The sequence below is a fragment of the Aedes aegypti genome, chromosome 2 (genome assembly GCF_002204515.2).
Source record: "Aedes aegypti strain LVP_AGWG chromosome 2, AaegL5.0 Primary Assembly, whole genome shotgun sequence".
Taxonomy (NCBI): domain Eukaryota; kingdom Metazoa; phylum Arthropoda; class Insecta; order Diptera; family Culicidae; genus Aedes; species Aedes aegypti.
In genome coordinates, this window is record NC_035108.1 from 396,149,472 (window position 1) to 396,172,121 (window position 22,650).

At 36.1% G+C, this 22,650-nt stretch overlaps 3 protein-coding genes and 1 long non-coding RNA gene across 6 annotated transcripts in view; all 4 read left to right on the plus strand.

Annotated features, from left to right (window-relative positions):
• The window catches only part of LOC5575504, a 49,202-nt gene extending 44,988 nt beyond the window's left edge, over positions 1-4,214 (plus strand). Inside the window, exons 2-3 of one of the 2 annotated variants that reach the window (XM_021847033.1) lie at positions 3,515-3,675; positions 3,733-4,214. In XM_021847033.1, coding sequence (XP_021702725.1) covers positions 3,515-3,675; positions 3,733-3,939 — 368 coding nt within the window. In that variant the 3' untranslated portion in view covers positions 3,940-4,214. Of the gene's footprint in view, positions 1-2,913; positions 3,069-3,132; positions 3,417-3,514; positions 3,676-3,732 lie in introns of those variants that run through there. The other variant, XM_021847034.1, reaches the window with a different exon arrangement.
• A 4,802-nt stretch (positions 4,215-9,016) lies between these two features.
• LOC5575507 lies at positions 9,017-9,654 on the plus strand. Its single transcript, XR_002500852.1, has 3 exons — positions 9,017-9,177; positions 9,248-9,321; positions 9,386-9,654. It is a non-coding gene; the product is annotated as an uncharacterized LOC5575507 (long non-coding RNA).
• A 1,002-nt stretch (positions 9,655-10,656) lies between these two features.
• LOC5575508 (mite allergen Der f 3) lies at positions 10,657-12,619 on the plus strand. 2 transcript variants are annotated; one of them, XM_001655713.2, is made up of 4 exons: positions 10,657-11,546; positions 11,601-11,935; positions 12,003-12,152; positions 12,222-12,619. In XM_001655713.2, exons 1-4 carry the CDS (start codon positions 11,468-11,470, stop codon positions 12,519-12,521), a joined length of 864 nt encoding a protein of 287 aa, XP_001655763.2. In that variant the 5' UTR covers positions 10,657-11,467; the 3' UTR covers positions 12,522-12,619. The 2 variants fall into 2 exon arrangements, with proteins under 2 accessions (XP_001655763.2, XP_021702727.1); XM_021847035.1 differs by having other exon boundaries at positions 10,669-11,546; positions 11,625-11,935.
• Positions 12,620-20,177: 7,558 nt separating this feature from the next.
• LOC5575513 (trypsin-1) lies at positions 20,178-21,311 on the plus strand. Its single transcript, XM_001655714.2, has 3 exons — positions 20,178-20,339; positions 20,407-20,714; positions 20,779-21,311. The coding sequence occupies exons 1-3, from the start codon at positions 20,282-20,284 to the stop codon at positions 21,208-21,210; spliced, it is 798 nt and encodes a 265-aa protein (XP_001655764.1). The 5' UTR covers positions 20,178-20,281; the 3' UTR covers positions 21,211-21,311.
• The last annotated feature ends 1,339 nt before the right edge of the window (positions 21,312-22,650 follow it).

The window sequence follows — 22,650 nt, forward strand, 5'->3', positions numbered from 1 at the left end:
CAGAAATCCACAGTATCCTTAAGAATCCGCTAAAAAGTCCACTAGAAACCTAAAATCCCAACTGAAGTTGCGGAACCCAGCTAGGGATCGACAGCATCTTGTAAGAAACAGTTTGATTATTTTTTGTTGATTAAAATTCTTGATATGGTACTTAGTATACTCCAGCCAGAGCACCGCTGGTATAGAATGCTGAATAGTCTCTTAAAAAATCGAACGTCATACAGAATCTCAAACATAAAAGGGAAACGTTGCTCTAAATGGTCAACAAAGATGGATCAATATATATTCTCATAATGCAGACTAACAGTAAAACTCATTAACGTAACGGATACATTTTGATTTACTGACTTCCGTTTTGGCCCATCATAATACTTCGCTTATTTCATAATATTTATTGATTTTGCACATGGTTTTGAAGTAATCAAGTGACAAAATAAGCGACATAACGTGTAGGCCCAAGAAAGAAACCAATGGGTCATCAATTTGTTAAGCTTCTGTAAAAATTACGGACTATGTGTTGAAGCTTCTGCAGTTTTCTTGAAAACGCAATTATTCCATATAATTCCATAAAAGTTAAGAGATATGACTTTTTGCTTCATTTGCTTCTACTACTGCAGGAATACTTCAACATATGCAATGCAAGTAATTCTACAATGATAAGAACTGTGCGCTGAAAAGCTGAGACAAAATTTGTGATTTGTAGCCAGATATAGCTTTTGATTGGTTCGGACGTTTTGTAGCAAATCTGAAGAAAAATGGTTTTTATAAAGTGTACTGGCAGACTCAAGTGCGCTGGTCACACAGTATGGATGCCTGAGAAAATTCGTTGAAACTCTATTTGAGATACTTATAGACAACGACGCTATTAAACGTTGTAAACACATAACCATCCCGAAGAATAAAAGCTCGTACAGAAGCCTCAATAGTTGCAGGGCTTTGGCGAATCTCGACGAAAATGGTGCTCTGGAGTGTGGTAGGTGTGAAACTGACATGTCTTTTCAATGTCTGTTGCAAAAGACGCGATAATGTTTAAACAAAAATAAAATTTTTAATGGTATTCAAAAATGTTAGCAAAAAAGGATCCATTTTGATGCCAAAAACGGAAAACCACTGTACTCCAAATGTTTCAATCCTATTGACTATTTTTTAATTAGCTACTTTACAGAATTTTCAGAATATTTTTTCAAAAAAAAGCAAAACATGTTTTGGAGAATTAGAAATGAGCAAACTGCAGAAGCATAAATTCTGAGACATAATGAGTACCATTTTTTGTTAGTTTCACAATTGTCCCATACTAAACATTTTTCTAATCTTTTCACCAATGAGCCAAAGCGTAATCTGAAATGTCTCAGTATATATTAGAATTATTGTTATTATTTTTAATTAAGGATTCCCTGCAATCGAAATGTGTGGCCTTTTCATGATTCTTATTCCGGACGCTTCCTCACGTTAGCCTCATAATCCGGACACTTTGATTCGAATTCCGGACAGCACATGGAAATAATTAATAGAAAAGTCAAACCACCAGTAGAAGTCGTCAAGCCACTAAAGAGACGTCTAAGGCAGTTGGACATAATAAGTGTGCATAGATTTTTATGGAAAAAGCTTATTAAAACGAGCCTCGAAAGTGAGAACTTTTGAATAGCAAAAATTGAAACATTTCTTGTGAAATGTTTCCCATACAAATTAGAGTGTCCGGAATTTGAAGCTGTCCGTAATATGATTCAAAACGGTAGTTGTTTAATTTTACTATATAAATGAAAAAAAAGCATCAGAAAGGCCTTTTAACATTGTCACTTTTAAAATTTAAGGTAAATCTCACTGTTAGATACTGTTTTAAAATCTCACATTGTACGTCTATCATATCAGATGCTTTTGGAAAGCTGTACAATTGAGTGAAAGTCGATTTTCCTAATTCCTATTCTTATTGTGAATCAGTTTGTAAGACCCTACGTCATCTTTTCAGAACATTCAATGAAAACAACAAACAAATTTCTTATAATTGTTAAGCATTGCATTATCCATAAACCTATTCTCATACACAGCTAAAAATATGTTGTAAATTTAAGTTTATTTTGATGCACATATTTGGAGCATCAAAATAAACCTAAATTTCAACGACCAATCAATTATTTTTTTTATCGAATTCACTTTAAATTTACACGCTCATGTAATATTCAGCCATTTCTAGTTGAAAATTGAGTGTATATTCATTTAAATTTACATGATGCTGTAACAACACACGAATTTGATTTATTTTTACAGTAGACTTCAGTTTACATCACAATGAAAATTAAATATTTTTTTCTGTGTAGAACGAACAATTTTTCAAGTCAAATTCTCACCACCAACGAGGGTACGCAAAACAAACAAGCAACGCACATTCAAAACATGAAATAACTTTCCAACACAATACAATACAACCTGACAACTGCACTTAGTTTACATATTAACATTTCACCTACACACTTCACATCACACTGTCACTCATCACAAGTAACACATGTTATTTACACAAACTTTTCCTATCCCATTTTCTACATATATCTGTCAAGATCTGTACAAACCATCGAACTTATGTATATATCTCAAACATTTATATCATCTGCATGCTATTTCAATATTGAGTATCACAAACTTCTCAAATCCATTCCAAGCATGAACTGCATGTGTCTGTCTTTTCTACAACATGTATCTACAAACTTCAAAATGCATGCATATCAGCACCGTTTCTAAATCATCGACATAGTGTGACAACCTTTCCTCTGCAATCACGTCTGCATGCCTGCACTACCTGTAAATAGTCATCACCTCTCTGGAATCTGGAAAGTAAGCACCATTCTTTTATAATCAACACCATCTTGATCAACGTATTGATAATCGTTGACATTCTTCCAATGTCCAATCTTACAGTTGCCCGTCCCAAGTACCAGATCCTGGAACCCCGGGAAGGATACGTCCCAGTGTACATCCGTTACGGTGACGAACCGCTGGCAGACATCAACCCTGCTCTAGCCGCTGCCTTCAACGAACCCATTTTGCGAATTAGCCGAGCGGAGCTTACCAAGGTCAGAATCAACGACGGTTTGTACCAATTCTGCTTTAACTAACGCAAGATCTGCCACCTTTCAGGCGTTGCAGGCCGACGATGGAGCCGGTGCCAACACTTCGAGCAATTCAACATCCCTCTCGCACTCGATCTCGGCGTCAGATGAAGTGCGTCTTGTCCTCCATCCTTAACCAGCGCGCGTACAATAGCTAGAAAGTGTCCGGTAACCGGAGCTACCAGCGACACACAGTTACCCACAGTTAGACACGACGTTAATTTATTTTTTTTTTTTTAAATTTTCCCCGTTACACATTTCTGTACTGACCGAGAGACTTCAATAAACGCCATACGAGAGCCGTAAAACTTACATGCTCCGCTTTTGGGCTGTGATTTCATTTTTTTCCCTGGGAGATGGGTGAACTTCCAAGGAAGTTACTATTGAACTTTTGATTCGCCTGATTTCAGATTCCAAGCCCGTCTCCAAGTATCAAGATCTTCCCAAGAAGGCTGGATACGTCCCTGTCTACATTCGCGTTGGCAATACCCCGTTGGAACAGATCAATCGTGATTTGGCCAGAGCTTTCCAAGAAGCTAACGCTCGTAGCATCCGAGGAACAATGATTCAGGTAATAGTACAAATTTGACTTTTTGATCGTTAACTAAGACCTCTTCGGCTTTTACAGGAGTTGAACCACAACGCGCGTTTCTCTTCTGAATCGAGCAGTGCCTCTAGCGAAGAGGCAAACAGCATCATTCCGAAGATCCGTAGTTTCGACAACAAGAGCATCAGCTCCGAATCGAACTCAAACTCGAACGAATCAAACTCTTCGGAACAGCTGCACGACTTTGCCCCGGTCAAACCGGCTCCCGGTTCCAATAACGTAGTCTAGTTGATGTCGGTCATACGCGGAACCAAGTGGTTCGGAGCAGAATCCTCACACTGCCATCTATTGTGACTGAGGTGATACAGAAATATGTACTTGCCGCAATGGCTGCCTATGCTAAATGTGATTAAATACATTATTATCATTATTTTAAACGCCCCACGTGCATCTTCATCAACTGCGTTCTAAGGTCATTATCAACATTCTGTAGTACATCATTATAAAGAACAAGCAATGATAAGCAAACTTTCGAGAGAATAAATGTAGCGAAATACACGAAAGCGGTTGACGTTCTCTGTTTTGATGACCCATTTCCAAACAGCATTAGGGTATGTGGAACATTTTGGAGCTGCGTTTTTAATAATTATATATTTTGTTGAATGGTATATTGAAAGTTTAACCTACATAGTGTCCCGTATCCACCGAACCCGGTTGTCGTTAGGCATTGTTGCAACAGTTTAGGGAACAAATGTCAAAAGCCAAAACAACGTTGAATCCCAAATCGCCGAAAGAAACAGAACATCGAAAGGGCAATACATCGAAAGCAGTAAAATATCTACAAAGGATTTTTCACCCCGTCAAAGGGTGAAATTGTTCAAATTTCCATACGTTTCTCATTCAATTAAAAAAAAAATAATTTCAATCATTTGTTCAGAATTTTTAAACGCATTAACCATGAACTTATTCATGTGTATAGAAGAATATTTTGAACCAAATGACGAAAGTTGGTCCAAAATCTCACCTTCAACGTTATACCGCCATTACGCGTGGTAAAGATGGATAAATTATGGGTGAAATTATGAGAAAAAAAAATCTTTATCGCGCGTAATGAGTTTATTAATTTAATAACCATGCGGATTGGATTACCGAAAAAGCTCAATATATACAACTATACTTTAGTTATACCGTTGTTATGTATATACCTATGATCAGTGTTGTAAGCAATCACAGTAGTCGACTCATTTTTGCTGACATTTGACAGCCTATACCTTCAGCATTCTCAACACGAGCGGTCAAACGAACGCACGAAAGAAAAATGTCAACTGAATGCAGCTGACCATGATATCGTCGCCAGAAAAAGCTACAGGTTTGTTTATTTCTATCTGTTTTTTCGTAACAAAAGCTTCTTTCACTGTGCGGGTTTAACATTCAACATCACAAGCCAGAAAAAAGCAGTTCTAGTTGTGTATGATCGATTTGAAATCTATGCAAAATTCATGATTTTTTAAATATTATTGTGTTAGACGACATTCATTTTCCTTTTTTTTTGTTGTTCTCAATGTTTATTGTACCGCTTGTTCTGTGTTTGATGCAATCGAAATGAAGGTCGCTAGAAATGTCTAATGTTTACAACACTGCTTATGATCCCTGATTTACATTGTACTACAATTCAAATTTCATCAAATTACCAAATACAAAATTTAAAATAAATTTAAGAGCAAAAAAATCATATTTTAGGAATGAAATATTTTACTGATGTTATGCACTATCTTAAAGCTTATTGTTCAACACTTTTATCGCACATGAAAATGAAAAACGCATTGGGTTGAAGTTTTAGTATTATTCAATTACAGACATTGTGATTTTGATGACTTTTATCTTGTGAAATAACTTGTGTCACGTCAAAAACCCTGATAAAAAAAAACCCAGACAGCTTCAAATTCCAGATACTTCAGTTTTGTTGAGACACATTTTACATGAAATACTTCCACAAGTTTCTATGAAAGTTGAAAACGCTCGAATGACTTAAACGACTCTCGACTCGATGATTTTGCGAGTTAGGTTAATGAATATAATTATCTAAATATGTTATTCATGAGTTGTCCGGAATGTAAATCAAAGTGTCCGGAATATGAATCAAAAGTAGGGAAACGTCCGGAATAAGAATCATCAAAAGGGTGCCCATTTCTTTTTATTTCATGTTTTTAAGCTGCGGATTCAAGATCTTTACTTTATCTTTGTTTGATTCATATTACGCACACTTGAGGCCTCTGTGGATAGTCATGAATAAGTTTAAGTAAATATGAATGTTTGGATTTTTCGTGGTTCTAATTCAGGACGCATTCTTAATATTGTCTCATATCTCGGACACTTTGATTTGTATTCCGGAAAGCTCAAGAAAATCATAAATAGAAACGGCAAATCATCAATTGAAATCAATGAATCACTAAAGAGACGTCTAAGACAGTTCAACATTATAAATTTTCATAGCTATTATGGAAATTTACACCTACACATCCAACCCCCTGAAAATCTCGGAAGTTCAACTTTGACAATGCATATGTTGTTTTAGAAGCTAATTCGAAAATTCTTTCAGCAATGTATCCGAGCTCCATTGAAGATCATCGTCCATTTTAATTGTCTCGAAATAAATGCGTCTACCAAAAGTTATTCAATAATTAAACGAAGTTCAAAGCGATGGCACATATTTTTATCGATTTAAAACTCATTGTAGTGAAAATGTTTTAGCAGAAATAGAGTATTTTGGTTCATTTCAACAAAATAATAATAATAAATACTCTACATTTGATACTGTTTGATTATAAAACAAAATCCAAAGCGATGACATGTGATTTCATTGTCATCAATTTGTATGCAGTAGTCGAGTGAACATTTTTGGGTAGAAATATAAATCATTGATTACACACAAAATTTGTTTCATTCAAGAAAATACGAGAGTTTAGGCTTCCAATCTGTTTGCATGGGTGAACATATTTGAGCAGATATAGTTATATTGGAGTGCACTCGAAACATTTTTCACCAAAAAATTCAGCCTCTTTGCTCAATATATAATGCAATGGCATATATTTTTCGGCATGAACTTACTTGTAGAAATTTGAGAAGATAAAGTAAATTTTGAAAACACTCAAAGTGTATTTTACAAAAAAAACACTGAGAAAACTATTTGTCAATAAATCGAGTTGCAGAGCAAAGACATGTAGTTCTAGTAATGAATGTGATTGTGCAAGATCAGTGATTATATTTGAACAGAAAGAAAAATTTTTGATTACACTCAAAATTAGTTTAACTTAAAAAAAAATTACAAGAAACCCAAGTTTTGAATTTTTTAGCCTATAATTCGAAGTTCAAAACGATGCATACATTTTTTGGTATTTATTTGCTTAAACAAGTTTGGTGAATATGTTTGGGGTAAAATAAAAATTTCATATTACACCCAAATTTTATTTTGTTAAGAAATTGATAAAATCCTCGTTTTTTTAAATTATTTGATAGTAAATCCAAATTTGAAGCGATTTTTTTTTCGAAAAGTCAAATTTTTATAGTGTAAAGCCTGCATATGGCCAACAAACGCTTTTTCATTTTTACAAAAAGTTAACATGTCTTTCATTTAAAATTTTAGTAATGGGTCTGGCCTACCCCTAAAAACTTTGTGTTTTCAATCGAATTTGATTACATTCCTAGTACATTTACGTATATAAATGTACCTTTTGAACTTTACGTATTATTTAAATAGTCCCTTCTGAAAAAAAACATCAAATAGCATATTATGGTAAAACCAGTGGCGTAACCACGGGAGGATTCAAGACATGATTTTGTACGCCGAATTAAGGAGTGTTAAAACATCAAATAGCATATTAGGTAAGATCAGTGGCGTAACCACGGGGAAATTTTGGAGTTAACCACCCCCACCAGAGCCTAACATTTTGGAACAAATTTTCAATACATAACTCTCTCAGAACTAAATTTTTTTTGGCGGCTTATTCTGTCATCTAAATGTCCATTGAGCGTCATTATTCAGTGTTGAACACTCATTTAAGGGTCTCCAGTAAAGTAGATGCCGCCCGATATATTTTGCCCTTCAAAGAACATAAGATTACGAATCTAATGACACATTGATTTAAAATTTTGGTCAATCCAATGCTGAGGAAACCAGTTATGTTTTTTGAAAAATGTCACAAATTTAAGTAAAAATTGAGTATACAGAATTCATTAACTGTTATTGTAAAAACACATACGAAGTAATCATAATTCATTGCCTTTCAAATGCGCCAATATCAGTGGTTTGGTCGTTTACATTATTTTAAACTGTTGAGATTACATTTTAGTTCAATTGAAAAACGAACAATGTCCATATTTCAGAAAATATAGTTAAGAACATGATTATAAATCATTGCTACAACTTGTTATGCAGGATTATTCGAACCAGTATTTAAGAAATCTGAATTTTGTTCGAAAACAAGAAGTTCAAAGGGTGATTCAAGCTAAGTAAATATATTGAGTTTTACTGTGACCAGCATTAATAATCCACAATACAATTCAATGTGCTGCATTGAGGAATTTACGGAGAGCCTTATACAACTAACTTCTAGATTAAATATTCTTATAAAACCAATGGTTTTATAGCAGCCATTCCATGAAAACCCGATCTAGTGGTTTACCAAATTCCGTGAAAATTTGTTCCTTATCCGAAATAAGGACACACGTGTTTCTGGATTTTTGGATTAGGGTGACCATTTCCAAAATAAGGTGACCAGAAAAATCGTGACCTTGCAAAATGTTTATGTTTTAAGAAATCATAATTTTTGAACCGCTTGACCGATTTTCAATTTTCTTGGACGAAATAAAGCTAAAGATTTTGACTTTTCAAGAAAAATATAAAATTTTACATTTTTTTTAATAAAAAGAAATGAAAATTTCCGTTTTTTCGTGTTTTGAAGGCCTTGGGACAAAAGGGGCTATTGCTGTTCTCATTTTTTCTTGAAATTTAAGAAAATATTACGTTTACTGTCAAATTTTCAGCAATATATGTTTTTTAGTTTTTGAGATATATTTTTTTTAACTAAAAATATCAGTCATTTTTTATCGGCACAAACTGCACAGATCTATCTGAATAGCTGTTCGTTTACCTCTGCGGCTATGCGGCCTCCTGTATTTGTAACACCAATCAGTGGTGTCAAAAATGTACCAGTTACCCTTTTTTGCCAATTCGCAATCGCAATTCACTTTCAAGAACAAATTTCGCATGATTTCACTGTTATCTCCTCGGGACTCACCAGAATTAGCTGGAAATCGCGAGAGAATTGCATCATAAAGGAGCATTTCTCCGTGAAAACAAAGAACATAATAAAAGCTGGCGCCCTACTCAGTTACTTCATCATTTCGCTTCGAAAGCATCTCCTAGCAAGACACAAGACTATAGTTCAATTAAAATGGAAATTACATCCCGAGCACTCCGTACGGTATTGCTGCTGTTGGTGGCATCTGTTCTGATTGCCAAAATTGGTAAGTGCAACCAGGCCGCTTGTCCTATTTAGCAATTCATTGAAGCATGTTCTCTCCTCCGTTCGATAAGAATGTGCCCCATCTCAGCAGCGAACGAACGCCGAAGAGAGCGTGAGGCATCTCAACAGGAATGAACTTCTTCGGGTAAGTCCGGCGTACCAGTGTGATGAAATGTGCTAAGTGTAGAGTCATTTCCCAAAAATTACAGCTCTTCCAAGAGGATGCCAAGTGGGCTTCGTCCAGCCACAGCAACGACAAAAGCTCGGAAGAATTGAAATACCAGCCGATGCCCTATTCTCCAGTATTTACCGGAAACGGTGTGGATCCAACTATACCTGTCCCGCATGCTTATTAGTGCAAAATTTCGACACTACCAGGTGAATGATTTGTGAAAGCTTCGTTTTTATGATGATATTTTATGATAACAATTTCTCGAAAATAAAGAAAAAATAAAATAATTACTGAAAAGCAAAATGATATTATGTTTATGCGATTCTACTTACAAAAATCTTCAATGAGGGATACGAATCGTTTGTTGGAAATATGTTCTGAATCAATCGAACTCCTTCTCTAACATTCGAGTGCATTACTGACCACGTCCTTACGACAGCTTGGAAAAGGAAACAGGTGTTGTAATGTACACTAGAGACTTACACAAACCTCCCATCATGGCGTCACGGAAATATACACACCAAATTTTTATTGCTGTAAATCAGCAAATTTTTGCTGATTTTTTTGTGTGCTGTATATTCAGCAATCGATCCAGCAAAATAAAATTTGCTGATCTGATCAGCAATGCAAATTCTCATCCAAGTGACAGCTGGCTTACTGACCATTCAGCAAAGCGAATTTTCATTTGCTGATTAATCAGGACTAGGTTATTTGTTATTTTCGTGGGATTTCTTGCTGTTTTCCAGCAGTTTCAGATCGGTTGATGAAAAATTTATTTGTTAAAGATGTCATGGAAAACAATGCGAACAAACGCGAATGCGTTGCATATTATAAACATTTATTTTTATTAAAAGCATAACAACATTTGTTCTGCGTTCTGGAGCAAAATGGATATATACATGAAGACAATGCACCGTCTACCGTAACGGTATTGCTGCCACCTAGAAAAAATCATTTTAATGTTAATTAAACCATCAATATCATACTAAATGTTTAATACTCACCAAATACGATATTTCGAAAAATATACATAAAAAATTCGAATGTGTTGGAAAAAATCTTTAACGCTCCAAGCTGAAATTGTGAGTGAGACGAGCGGGAGAAATTTTTTTTCTTGTATGAAATTTATCGGTTGACAGATAAAACTGTTTGCTGATTATCGGGAATCCAAAAATGCTGATACGAGTTCAGTAATAATGTTTACTGGTTTACAGCAAAATTTCGAATGGATTGCTGGTTATCAATCATGTGTCATATAAATTACAGAAAATCAATTTCTGGTGATGACAAGTATCCAGCAAGTTAGATTGCTGAATTCCAGTAAACAATTTCAGAAATTCTGTATATCAGTAAAATAGTGTATTGCTGGATTGGTTTCAGCAAACGAAATTGCTGGAAGATTGATCGAAAATTTGGTGTGATAACTTCGTTTATGGGAAGGTTCACTTCGTCTGCTCACACCTTGACCATATCACAGGTTTGTTGTTTTATATCAATCTCGTTTTTTCGCTAAATGTCATAAAGGAGCTGAAGTCGTTTATATTTTTTACAATTGTTTTTACATTGATGTACCGTTAAGTCACCAGTCACCGTACGGCCTCCATTCACCGTGCACATGCACTTCGTTTAAACGTGAAGGGGCCTCTCCGGAATCTAGGAAACCGCCAGTTTTTCGAAAACTACTCGATTGGGGCGCTTATGTTGCGAACTTTGTAACAAGATTCAGCACCTTGGAAAATGTGTGTGCCTAATTATACGCCTCAATCAAGCTATAAATTCAATGGACACATTTCCGAAAGTGCGAACACGCAAAAACTATTGTGGCACCAAGCATAGTCGCGTGCAAGTGCAATTTATGCACAAGTAAGAACAGAGTCATCTAAACCCGCCATACATCTTCCTCAATGAATGAAGCTCAATTCGATCCATTATCCACTACGAATTACGACATTTGTGTGGATAATTGTGTTTTACCTGATGACCGTTCCATTCTCAACGGATGATGCAATTGCTCCACTTTCAATAGGCATCTGTATACCATTCATCAAGTGAACAATACTTCCCTATCGGTCAATAAATTTGCCGTAACTCGCGCTAGTCATATGCCATCATTCAGCCAATGACGAGATGCCCAGCCATGTGTCGTTCAATCATTGTCTTTCTTTTCGGTTCCGTTTTGGTCCATCCGACGGTTTCTGGTAAGTAGGATCTCTTACATAGGACCATGAGGCAGCAACTGAATCCCTTCAGAGTCGTTCCATTCTTTCGCTGTGTAGATGAGCCCAATCCTGCATCACCAGTCCCTCGAATCGTTGGAGGATACGGTATTGCCATCAGCGCACTTCCTTTCATTTGTTCCATCCGTCAACGAGCTTCGGCGGCGCCAGTGGATGACGGACAATGGAATCGGTGGTGCGGAGGAACGGTCCTGAACGAAAACTGGCTGCTTACTTCCGCTCATTGCATTTTCGGAGTGGATATCGCACGTTTATTGGTTGTTTGCGGCTTACGACAAGCCCGAACTATCCAGCAAGCACAAATAAAACCGGATTACGTAAACGGAAGAAAGGGAAACGATTTGGCGTTGGTGTGTGAGCATCTAGCATTCAACAATGAGGTTTCTATTCTATGTTCTTCCGATCTCTTTATTATAGGTTCTGCTCAAAAAAGCACTGGTTTTCGATGAAAATGTACAACCTATTCCAGTTTTCGATCAGCAGATGCTTCCATCCAACGCAGCAACTATCATTGGCTACGGATTAACTTCTTACGATGAGGTTGGTTGGCAACCACGTTCTTTACAGGTAGAGAATTTCAATCCAATTTTCGAAACATTATCTGATATAATCAGCGTCAAATTCATCATCGTCAAGGCTGCTTTAGTTCCAATACTCTCATACGAACAATGCTACCAACGACTTGGCTATCTAGCGGCTTATCTAACAGCTGATATCATCTGCACTGATAATGGCGTAACCGCTGCCGGAACCTGTTCAGGGGATTCCGGAGGTCCAGTCATCATTGCTATGGAGCGGCAAGCTTTTAACCTACTAGCGATACCCTCGTGGACGGTTAGTCCTTGTGGAAGTGGACCATCAATGCATACTTTGGTGGCGTCTCATATTGACTGGATTCTCGATGTCATCACTCCGAATCTTGTGCGCAATAAATGAATATTATAGTTATAGTCTAGGGTCGATGTACCAATAGCCAATTAGCTTTAAATACAATTTTGTGTGAAATCGAATATTAAAACCATTGATATTATTTATGCGTCATATGTCTTCATTTTTTTACTTCTGTTCCTTTAGTAGCAGCTTCAGGACGCAGGCAAAAAAACGAATCAAAATCGAAGTTTTACAATACAATACAATTAGTTCATAAACTTCATGGCAAAATACATTTTGCAAAACGGTCGTAAAAAGCTACTAGTGCGACTATAGGACACTGTCTACTAAGCGAACACCCATCCTGTTTAAAAAAATACGCATCCTTTTTTATGTGACCCATTATAATTTACTTTTGTTCTTGGAGCCTTCTCCACACTATATGGGGTAGCTGAGCCAGTAATAAAGAGTTTTAAAATAATTAGAGGTCCGGGTACAGAGGCGCGTTATCAATGTGCAGAATTAAGTATACCGCCGAGACGGACGAACGGTCGGCGGAATTTTTTCTGAAGATGACCGAAATAAAGTAGGTTGAAACGTAAAATTTCTATATAGGAAATCATTACCCGCCACCGAAAAAAAAAGTGGAAACGAGAATGACGATTTTTACAGGTCGAGTCATAAATTCATCCAACATGGCTTATCGACGAGAACTGTGAAAATCGAATGCTACGCTGAGTTGCGTACAATATATTTTTTTTAAATTTTGTGTGCAGTTGTGCCCCTTGAAGATGTCAGAAATGATGTCGAATTCATATATTTGCAACTTCTAGAAATCGTTATGTAATGTTACATTATACAAATCAAATAAATTATGTAATGAATTATCGTGACATAATGAGTAATTACATAACTGGAATTTGATTTGCTTCAGAAAATTAGGCCGTTTCTCAAACATTGACGTGATAAAAGCTGTCTATGGACCAATGCACGAGTTCACTAATTTGACGTTTTAGCGGTGTCGAATTCACTCGTTGCCATGGTCACGTAAATAACACGGCACTGCTCACACGTGAAATAGTGAACTCGTGCATCGATCCATTACGTTGAAAAAAAAAAAAAAATATATATATATATATATATATGTATATATATGTATATATATATATATATATATATATATATATATATATATATATATATATATATATATATATATATATATATATATATATATATGTATATATATATATATATATATATATATATATGTATATATATATATATATATATATATATATATATATATATATATATATATATATATATATATATATATATATATATATATTATATATATATATATATATATATATATATATATATATATATATATATATATATATATATATATATATATATATATATATATATATATATATATATATATATATATATGTTTTGAGCTGATTTTCATGCAATTTCCACCACGCTCTATCTTAACTTGTGAAATGTTGTGTTTCGAATGACATTACAACCGACGCTACCAATAAACTGCCAAAATAAATAACAAAACCATATTGGATAACATAGAAGCAACAGTAGTTGCAATATTTCGCTGTTATTCTTTAACTATTTCGCATGTGAAATTTTTATAATGTCATTTTTAGTTCTGCGTCTACATCATCATTTACTATTATTACGTTGATACAACATAAAGGAGAAATTAATTTTTGGTTTTTCGACAGCTGAAAATGCTATTGAAAAATAAATGTACACTCGGGGTAAGATCGACACTTTCATTTGGGGTAAAATCGACACCTTTCTTTGCTTCATAATCTAACTTCAGGGAATCTTTCTAATCGGAAGACTATCTCTGTAGTTTATGTGAGTCTTTATTTTCGAATTACAGTGAAGTTCATGGATGGCGAATTTGTTAACATGTAATATATGACACTATATGACTTGCCACAAGCTATCATTAAGTATTAAAAAAATATTTCTATGTTGAAGAATTAATAGAATTTGAAATATTTTCACATAAATTAATCTTATTGTTTATTTACAAACTATGAGGTTCGGCAGTTTTTATCATCTAAAAATAATAACACTTTTCTGTTTTGTTAAAATAAAACAGTATTTATTTTCAAAACCAATCATTCGCTACAACTTCATCTTCGTAAGCATTCCATGAACACAAATTAATAATATCCATGTGTATTAGACCTGTTCATATTTAAAAAAATGTCTGGAAATCTACCGGTCAAGCAGTATTCGGAATTCTCATGCTAAGAACAATGTCTGGTCAAATTTTCAGCTCATTTGATAAAGATTTCAGTATGCTTCAAGTTGAAAATGTGTTTTTGGGCTTATTTCAATGTTCGAAAAATCATAACTAGCATGTGGAAAATCAAAACCACTTGCTATTACCACTATTTGAAAGCTAATTCTATTCTGTTAAAGTTTGTTGAACACGCTAACAAGATTAAATTGAGTTTTAACATTGTTTGATCCAAATTTGTACTCCGCTGTACCCAGAAATTACAGTTTGCTCAATATACATGGTATATAAAACATGCATTGGTATTATTTTTTCAGGCCCTAGTCAACGGGAATCAAACATAATACATTTATGAATTCATTGACCATCAACAGATTACATGTTGCTAAAGACAATAAATTACAATAAATGTCCAAAGATCGAGCACCGCATCGCAACCTGATGATAGTTAAATCATGCATGACACATGTACCGGAAACGAATGAATTGAACAAGTTAGCATTGCTTTTTCTTTCCGAGTGATGATTGTTTGGATCGCATTTCACTGATCATTTAGAACGATTTGAAAACAATCATCATCATCGACTGAGAAAAGGCAGTGCTAACGTGTTCATTTTTTGTATTCATTGAAGCTCACGGTGGTGCTCTTGGCTCACCCACAGTGGATTTACAAATGTGCTTCATAATTACCTATTTTTTACAATTTATCTTCGTAAGATAAATGGTTACTTTGAACGGGATTGACTTTTAGATATGCATTGTCATCATGTCTGGAAATTAAAAAATCCGAAATGTTCATGCAGGCATGCTGTTCAGTGAAAACAATTCCCGAAAAAAGAGATTTTCAAGAACCTCGAGATACAAACCTCAACGAAACTATGTTAAAACTTGCTCCAATCATAAAATTGTTTTCGGCAAAAGTTCGTAGAATTGGATAAACTACTATGTAGAAGTATTTCCGATAAATTTTGATGTTTCGTTCGGTAGTTATGATTTTTTAAAGCTTGAAAATAGCCCAAAACACATAATTGATTTGAAGCACAACTAAATTTACTCTAAATTGAGTGAAATTTTGGCCAGAAGTTCATTTTGCAATGAAAAATCAAAATATTGGTTGACTGGGGAGTTTCCATACATTTTTGAAAATATGAATAGGTCTAATGTGTATTCACCCCAACTTTGTAACCTTAGCATGGGACATTTGAAATTTTCACATATCTTTGGCCTCTCCTCAATAATTTACGTAATATGTGATTAATCCTTTGGAGTAAGGGATCATAAATGTCGAAAGTCACGTTTAAAGCATTCTTTTAAATATGCATTGTGATGGTGATGTTCACAACGTATAAATTCTACTCAAAATGGAAGTGTCGGTTTTACCCCAACAGGGTGTCGATCTTACCCGCACTCTAAATTGTTTCACCTAAAAATGATGAAATTTCAATTTGATTTAAATCACTATATAAGCTTAATGTATCATCCAGCGATCGCAAGGATTGATAGATTTATAACCAATATATGATTCTACAACAATTTTAGGTTCGTTTAACAAGCGAAAGTACACAAATTTTATCAATAAGCTTAGGGTGTCGGTTTTACCCCGAATTCCCCTATATATTGCGAATAATGTGTTAGAATCTACAAAAGAAAAAAAAACACTTACTGGAGCAGTATTACTATAATAATGGTAGTAGTTTAATGGTAGAATCTGATATTTGCTCAACAAAAGGATCATTCATCAAGTATGTCGCGCTATAAGTGAGAAGGGGGGGAGGGAGTGCTGCGATGCGTGAGTGTATTGTCATTTTTTAAACTTATTTTTCTTCTTCTTCTTGGCATTAAGTACTTACTGGGACAAAGACAGCTTCTCAGGTTCAATGCGCACTTTCACAGCTATTAACTAAGGGCTTTTTTGCTAAAAAAAACTTTCTTGACCACTTTATTTTTGTCTATATCTACAACTTTGCTAAGATGCCATGAAACAATTTCTGATTTTTTTAAATTATGTCAATTATTGAAATTCGTCAAAAAATTCTCTTCAGTCAAATTGTTATAAATTTCGTGGCCAATCGTGATTGGAAGAATCACTTAAAAAAATATAATAATTTAGTTTTTCCAAATTATGTTGATAGCGTTTTCTAACACAGAACACCTCATTTCTTATAGATAGGTAACATCTTGTAAGAGTAAAGAGTGTGAATATAATAATGATTAATATGTATTTTATTCCTTATTATATTCACACTTGTTACTCCTACACATCTAAACAGATAACACTGAGTCAACAATTTCACGCCACAATACTCGGTTCGTGGCCGCATCTCTCCATCCTCGGTTGATGTGCCTCCGTATTTCAAGGATTCATGGTAGACGTACTCGTCGGCCACATCAAACGTATCCCCGTCTATCGTAACACTGCTACCTAGGCGAGCTCTGTCGCGCTCGGCCCCACCAGCCAGCATGTACTTTGTCGTGGTCGCATTCACCACCAGTCTAACTTTTGTTGCCTCGCGTAGCAGGCGTGTGTACAGGTCTGCCACATTTTCAAATCTGTCCATATCATCCGCGAAGCAAACAATATGACTGGATCTCATGAAAATCGTACCCCAGCTGTTAATCTCGGCTCTCCGCATAACACCTTCTAGCGCAATATAGAACAACAGGCACGAAAGTCCATTGTCTTGTAGTAGTCCTCGACGGGATCCAAACGAACTGGAATGTTCGCCTGAAACCTTCACACAATTTTTTACACCTTCCATCGTCGCTCTTATCAGTCTTGTGAGCTTTCCGGGATAACTGTTCTCGTCCGTGCCGCATGGCAGAATGGTGATCACTCGAAAGTTCTCACAATCTAACTTGTCGCCTTTCTTGTAGATGGGGCATATTACCCCTTCCTTCCACTGCTCAGGTAGCTGTTCTGTTTCCCAGATTGTGCCTCAGCCGGTGCAAACAACTGACCAGCCTCTCCGAGCCCATCTTTATGAGTTCAGCTCCGATACCATCCTTGCCAGCAGCTTTATTGTTCTTAGGCTGGTGAATGGCATCCTTAACCTCCCTCAAAGTAAGGGCTGGTTGGTTTCCATCCTCTGCAGTACCGACGAAGGTATTTCCTCCATAGTCCTGCCTTCATTGCCTGTGCTCTCAGCGCCATTCAGATGTTCGTCGAAGTGCTGCTTCCGCCTTTCGATCACCTCACGCTCGTCCGTCAAAATGCTCCCATCCTTATCCCTGCACATCCCGACTCTTGGCACGAAGCCATTGCGGGATGCGTTGAGCTTCTGATAGAATTTGCGTGTTTCTTAATACCGGCACAGCTGTTCCATCTCCTCGCACTCCGTCGTCTCCTCCAAGCGGCGTTGTCAAATGGGCAAATATTTGACTAGGAATAATTCAACGAACAAACATGCATCGGTTTAAACTCAGACAAAATCTTTACATTGTCAAATATTTGTTTAGCTCTTCATCAATCCAAGCCAAATATCAGATGAAATTCAGAGCAATTGTAGTTACTTCATTAGTTTAACTGTATTAAATCAAATGCAGTGTTAATAAAGGAAATGTACATTTTATTTTAAAACTCTAAAACCAATGCATATAAACTCTTCAGGTTTGTTCCGTTCAATAAGTAATAGTCTCTAAAAAAAATAAGTGAAGTGAAATAAGTGGTAATTGCTTAGCTTTTAGAGTTCTCTATAAAATATGTAACAAAAAATAAAAACATACAGAACCACAAGAGCGATAATTCAAAAACCCAAAACACGCATAAGAAGGAAAGTCTTAAAGTAACAGGAAACGTCATTTATTCAAAGGTACTTCGAAAGTTTGTTATTTATGGAAATCAAAACTTGATTTTTTGATGGAAAAACTTTGTTTTTTTTTTAATTATAATAAAAAAATAAAGTTCATGCTCATAGCATTAATGTCACTGTTATACAACATTGTTGGCACATTGATACGGATTACGGAAAAGGTAAACATGGTAGAGTTTAGGAGATTTTTTTTTTTGCATATTTGAAAAAAAAAATCCAGTCACAAAATCATCTTTTTGATAATTTCATGGCAGAGAATTTTACGATGTTTAGTCAAAAAAAGAATACAGTGGATCCACAATTAAGAATCGTCCACAATTTATGAATCAGCTTACTTTAAATGACAAAATAACAACAAAAATCAACACAAAACATCACGTAAACAATTTTACTCAAAATAAATTATAAGCGAAAATGTTTCCGTGATGTTTATGCTATTTTTTACTGTTATTTTGTCCTTTGAAGGCAGCTGATTCATAAATTGTGGGTGATTCTTAATTGTGGATTCACTGTAGTAAGTGCAAATCACTTTCACTCATGGTACAATAATTTTGAAACATAAACTCATACTTCAACAGCGTATGAAGGGGTAAGCTAAAACTAAGAAAAAAGATACAGGGCTTTCAATTTCCCAAGTTTTTATAAGACACCATCAATTTGATGCTTCCAGTGGACGATTTTTCCTTTGAAGGAAGCCCCACACTAGACAACGGACTAGCGTTCAACGCCCAGTGGCACAGTCGAAATACGTTCCTAACGAAAAGTTTTCCGAGCTGAAGCGGGAATCGAACCCAAGCTCCTTGCCTCGATGCGGCTAACTGCTTGGTAATGCAATACAGCTTGGGATATTATATTAAAAAAACATACTTTTAGTTCCTTTATACCAATTTGATAGCCTTTTCACCAACCAAATGGCATTGTTGTGTACAACATCCAGAAAGCATTCACTCAGAAGCAATCCTGCTGAAGTGTTTCGTTGGATAATAAAGGTGCTTTTGATAAAGTGCCTTTCAACGCCGTATAAAAAACCGCACGAGATCATGGGCTACCTACAATGAGCAGCTGCGAATCGAGTGTTACGGCATAGAATTGTTGACTGCGTATTATACAGTTAATTCTCTCTTACTCGATATTCCGTATCTCGATATCAAGTTAGAGAACCTTAATAAATGTTGGTTTTCATGGCTAACACGATGGTCCCTTGGATCGCATTTGCACTGGTTTTGAATTCTGTAACTCGATACCTCCCTAACTCGATGGTCCCTTCAATTTCAAGTTATGCAGAATGTCTGTATTAATCAAATGTATGAACAATTTTGAACAATTAAATTGTTTACATTATTTTGTTTATGGTTATGAATGAACAGTATTTAATGGTCTTGCCTCATTATAAGTGTCTTGTACTGACGCATCAACAGAAACTGTGACTAACCTCGAATCTCGTGAAGACGTGATCAAATGTATATCATATTGCTGGTGCATGTAAACCGTAGATAACAAAATCATTAGCTCGTCACGGATTGCTAACATAGATTGATACGGTCAGGAAAATGTTATCTAAATCGTTTCTCCAGCCAAATATCGCAGCCATTGGTGTACTATCCTAGGGGTTGGTGATGATTATGATAAGACAGTGCTCACCAACTGGGGACGGTGAGATTACTTCGATAACTGTTGGAATGGATTAATTCCAGTTCAGTTCGGTAAGCTAAGTGGACAACACCTTCCGCAAAATAATGATCAAAGCAGTGATACTGTGCCTGTGCTTGGCCACCGCCTTCGCTCTCAGTACAGGTAATTTCCAATAATACTAACATTCTTAACATGCTGAGTTATGTTTGAAATTTTTCTATTATCATAGATGGCAAGGATTCTCGTGTCGTTGGTGGCGTCAATGCTCTACCCGCAGAATATCCATACATCGTTTCAATCCAGCGTACTTTCTTGTTTGTTACAACCCACCTTTGCGGAGGAAGCATTCTGAACAATTTCCACGTCATAACGGCAGCTCAATGTTTCTTCAGCAACCCCAGTGGTCGGTTCCGCGTGCAAGCTGGCAAACTTACGTTGAACCAGTTCGAGAACACCGAACAGACCGTTAACGTTCTGATGACCATTATGCATCCGAATTACACCGGAGCTGCAATGAGCCCCTATGACGTTGCTATTGTAAGAATTCCAAAAGAATAATATTGCGGTCAAAATTCTAAGTTTCCTGAACTCCTTATTTTAGGTTCGACTGCAATCTCCTTTCGGCTACAACAACTTCATTCAACCGATTGTGTTGCCCACCCTGAATGCAGTTCCAACAGGTGTGGTCCGCTTTGCCGGATGGGGATCTACTTCGCTGGGTCTGCTCCCAAGTACCCCTGCATCTCTGCAGCAAGCTCGTGTTGCAATCATACCCAACGCTGAATGTCAACTAATGGTGGGAGGCCTCTTTCCGGTTACTGAAGGAAACGTTTGTCTAGGACCCCTAACCGGTGGCATTGGAGCATGCGGTGGTGATGCCGGTGGCCCAGTAGTGCAAGTCGCCAATAACCAAAATGTGCTTGTTGGTATCATATCGTGGCACCCTACCCCTTGCGGTGTGCCAGGAGTACCATCATTTGCAACCCATGTGGCCGCTCTTAATGAATGGATCCAACTGAACTCGTTAGTTTGAAATGAAATGTTTTGACGACGTTTGAATTGTTAACATTAAAGCGTACAGTTGATGTGTTGTAAATGCAGTACAGTTAGAAACAATAAAACAAAAACGTTAAACGTTTAAGTATTTTAAGTTTTATTTATTCGAATTCCCGTGCCTGCATATAGTTAACTCTAGTAGATCATCCCGTTTTTTCCTATTTTCTAGGATTCCGTAATCCGGAGGATCGTTGATCACTGAGGCGAATTTGATCAGTTCGGAATCATAATTCATCTCACGGATGCTAAACATTTTGTTCACGTCAGACAAATTCAATGTTTTCTAGCATCGAATGTCCAATGATGATTTTAATCTATTTTGTTTTTCAAAATGGTTAGATTGCATGAAGCTATTCATGATTTATCCAAATTCATAATCTACCCAAATTTAGTAGACAAAGTAGTTTTTTTCAATCTCAATCGTGTTTTGTTACATAAAGATCAATGTCGCCCTGGAGCATCAATTTCAATTCTTGACCTTGGAGAAATTTGTAAATTTTGTTCTATCCAAAATAATTTACTTTGGCTCACAGCGAAGGACGAAGTGCTGATTATGGATTTTTTTAACAATATCTGAAATCTTAATTATATAACAGAAAATTCTAATGTAATGGTAAATTTGCCATCGGGTTACGGATATGGATAGTGGTTTTGAAAAACAAAAATAAGTTGAATTTTTAGTTTTCAAACAGTTTGAAAATTTATCAATAAGAAAAATGTCCTCATCTTCTACTTCTTCTTTTTGGCGATACGTCCTCATTGGGACAGAGCCTGGACCGACTGGGAATCGAACCCAGACATGCTGATGGTGTCTTTAGCTTTGCTTTGTAGCCGCGGACTCTAACCACTCGGCTAAGGAAGGCCCCAATGTCCTCATCCAGGAGACAAAAAACGAATTCTGTTCCCGGCCTGTTTGATTTTATTTTTCAAATTAACACTCTCAAAACTGACTGCAATGTGGTTCGCTCAGAAGTCTGAACGAGAAGTATCAGAAAGATGGACCGAAAAAAACCCCCGTTGTCTAAATGAATCATAGAGACGGCCAAGTTGTTTTTACCCTAACCAGTACACAATCATTACAACTTGTATTGCGCCAAAATGTATGCCTTAAACATATGAGGTTGTTGGTATTAAATCGACAAAGATATAATGGCTCATGCACAAATTTCATATCGCTGAAGGGAGTGCGTGGGTGTCAATTTTAGACCCCCTGCCTCCCCCACGTAACACACTGGGGCAAATCGCTGTTTTCGACGGCCAAAACCTCTAGTACTCTAGTTATGCACCCTAGAGGTTTGGTGTCTTCGACAAAGTGTTTTGGAATAACTTGTACTATATTTTGACACATTCAGATTTGATCTAGATAAGAGAAAACTGATCTAGATCAGTTTTATCTTTCGATAGGAGCGTCCTAGCA

Bases quoted from the DNA above. Each gene is read 5' to 3' on its own strand.
- LOC5575508 (XM_001655713.2), top strand. From the start codon at position 11,468: ATGACGAGATGCCCAGCCATGTGTCGTTCAATCATTGTCTTTCTTTTC. The intron at 11,547-11,600 runs GTAAGTAGGATC...ATCCCTTCAGAG, and splicing joins GGTCCATCCGACGGTTTCTG to TCGTTCCATTCTTTCGCTGT. The intron at 12,153-12,221 runs GTAGAGAATTTC...ATCATCGTCAAG, and splicing joins GGCAACCACGTTCTTTACAG to GCTGCTTTAGTTCCAATACT.
- LOC5575513 (XM_001655714.2), top strand. From the start codon at position 20,282: ATGATCAAAGCAGTGATACTGTGCCTGTGCTTGGCCACCGCCTTCGCT. The intron at 20,340-20,406 runs GTAATTTCCAAT...CTATTATCATAG, and splicing joins CGCCTTCGCTCTCAGTACAG to ATGGCAAGGATTCTCGTGTC. The intron at 20,715-20,778 runs GTAAGAATTCCA...TCCTTATTTTAG, and splicing joins GCCCCTATGACGTTGCTATT to GTTCGACTGCAATCTCCTTT.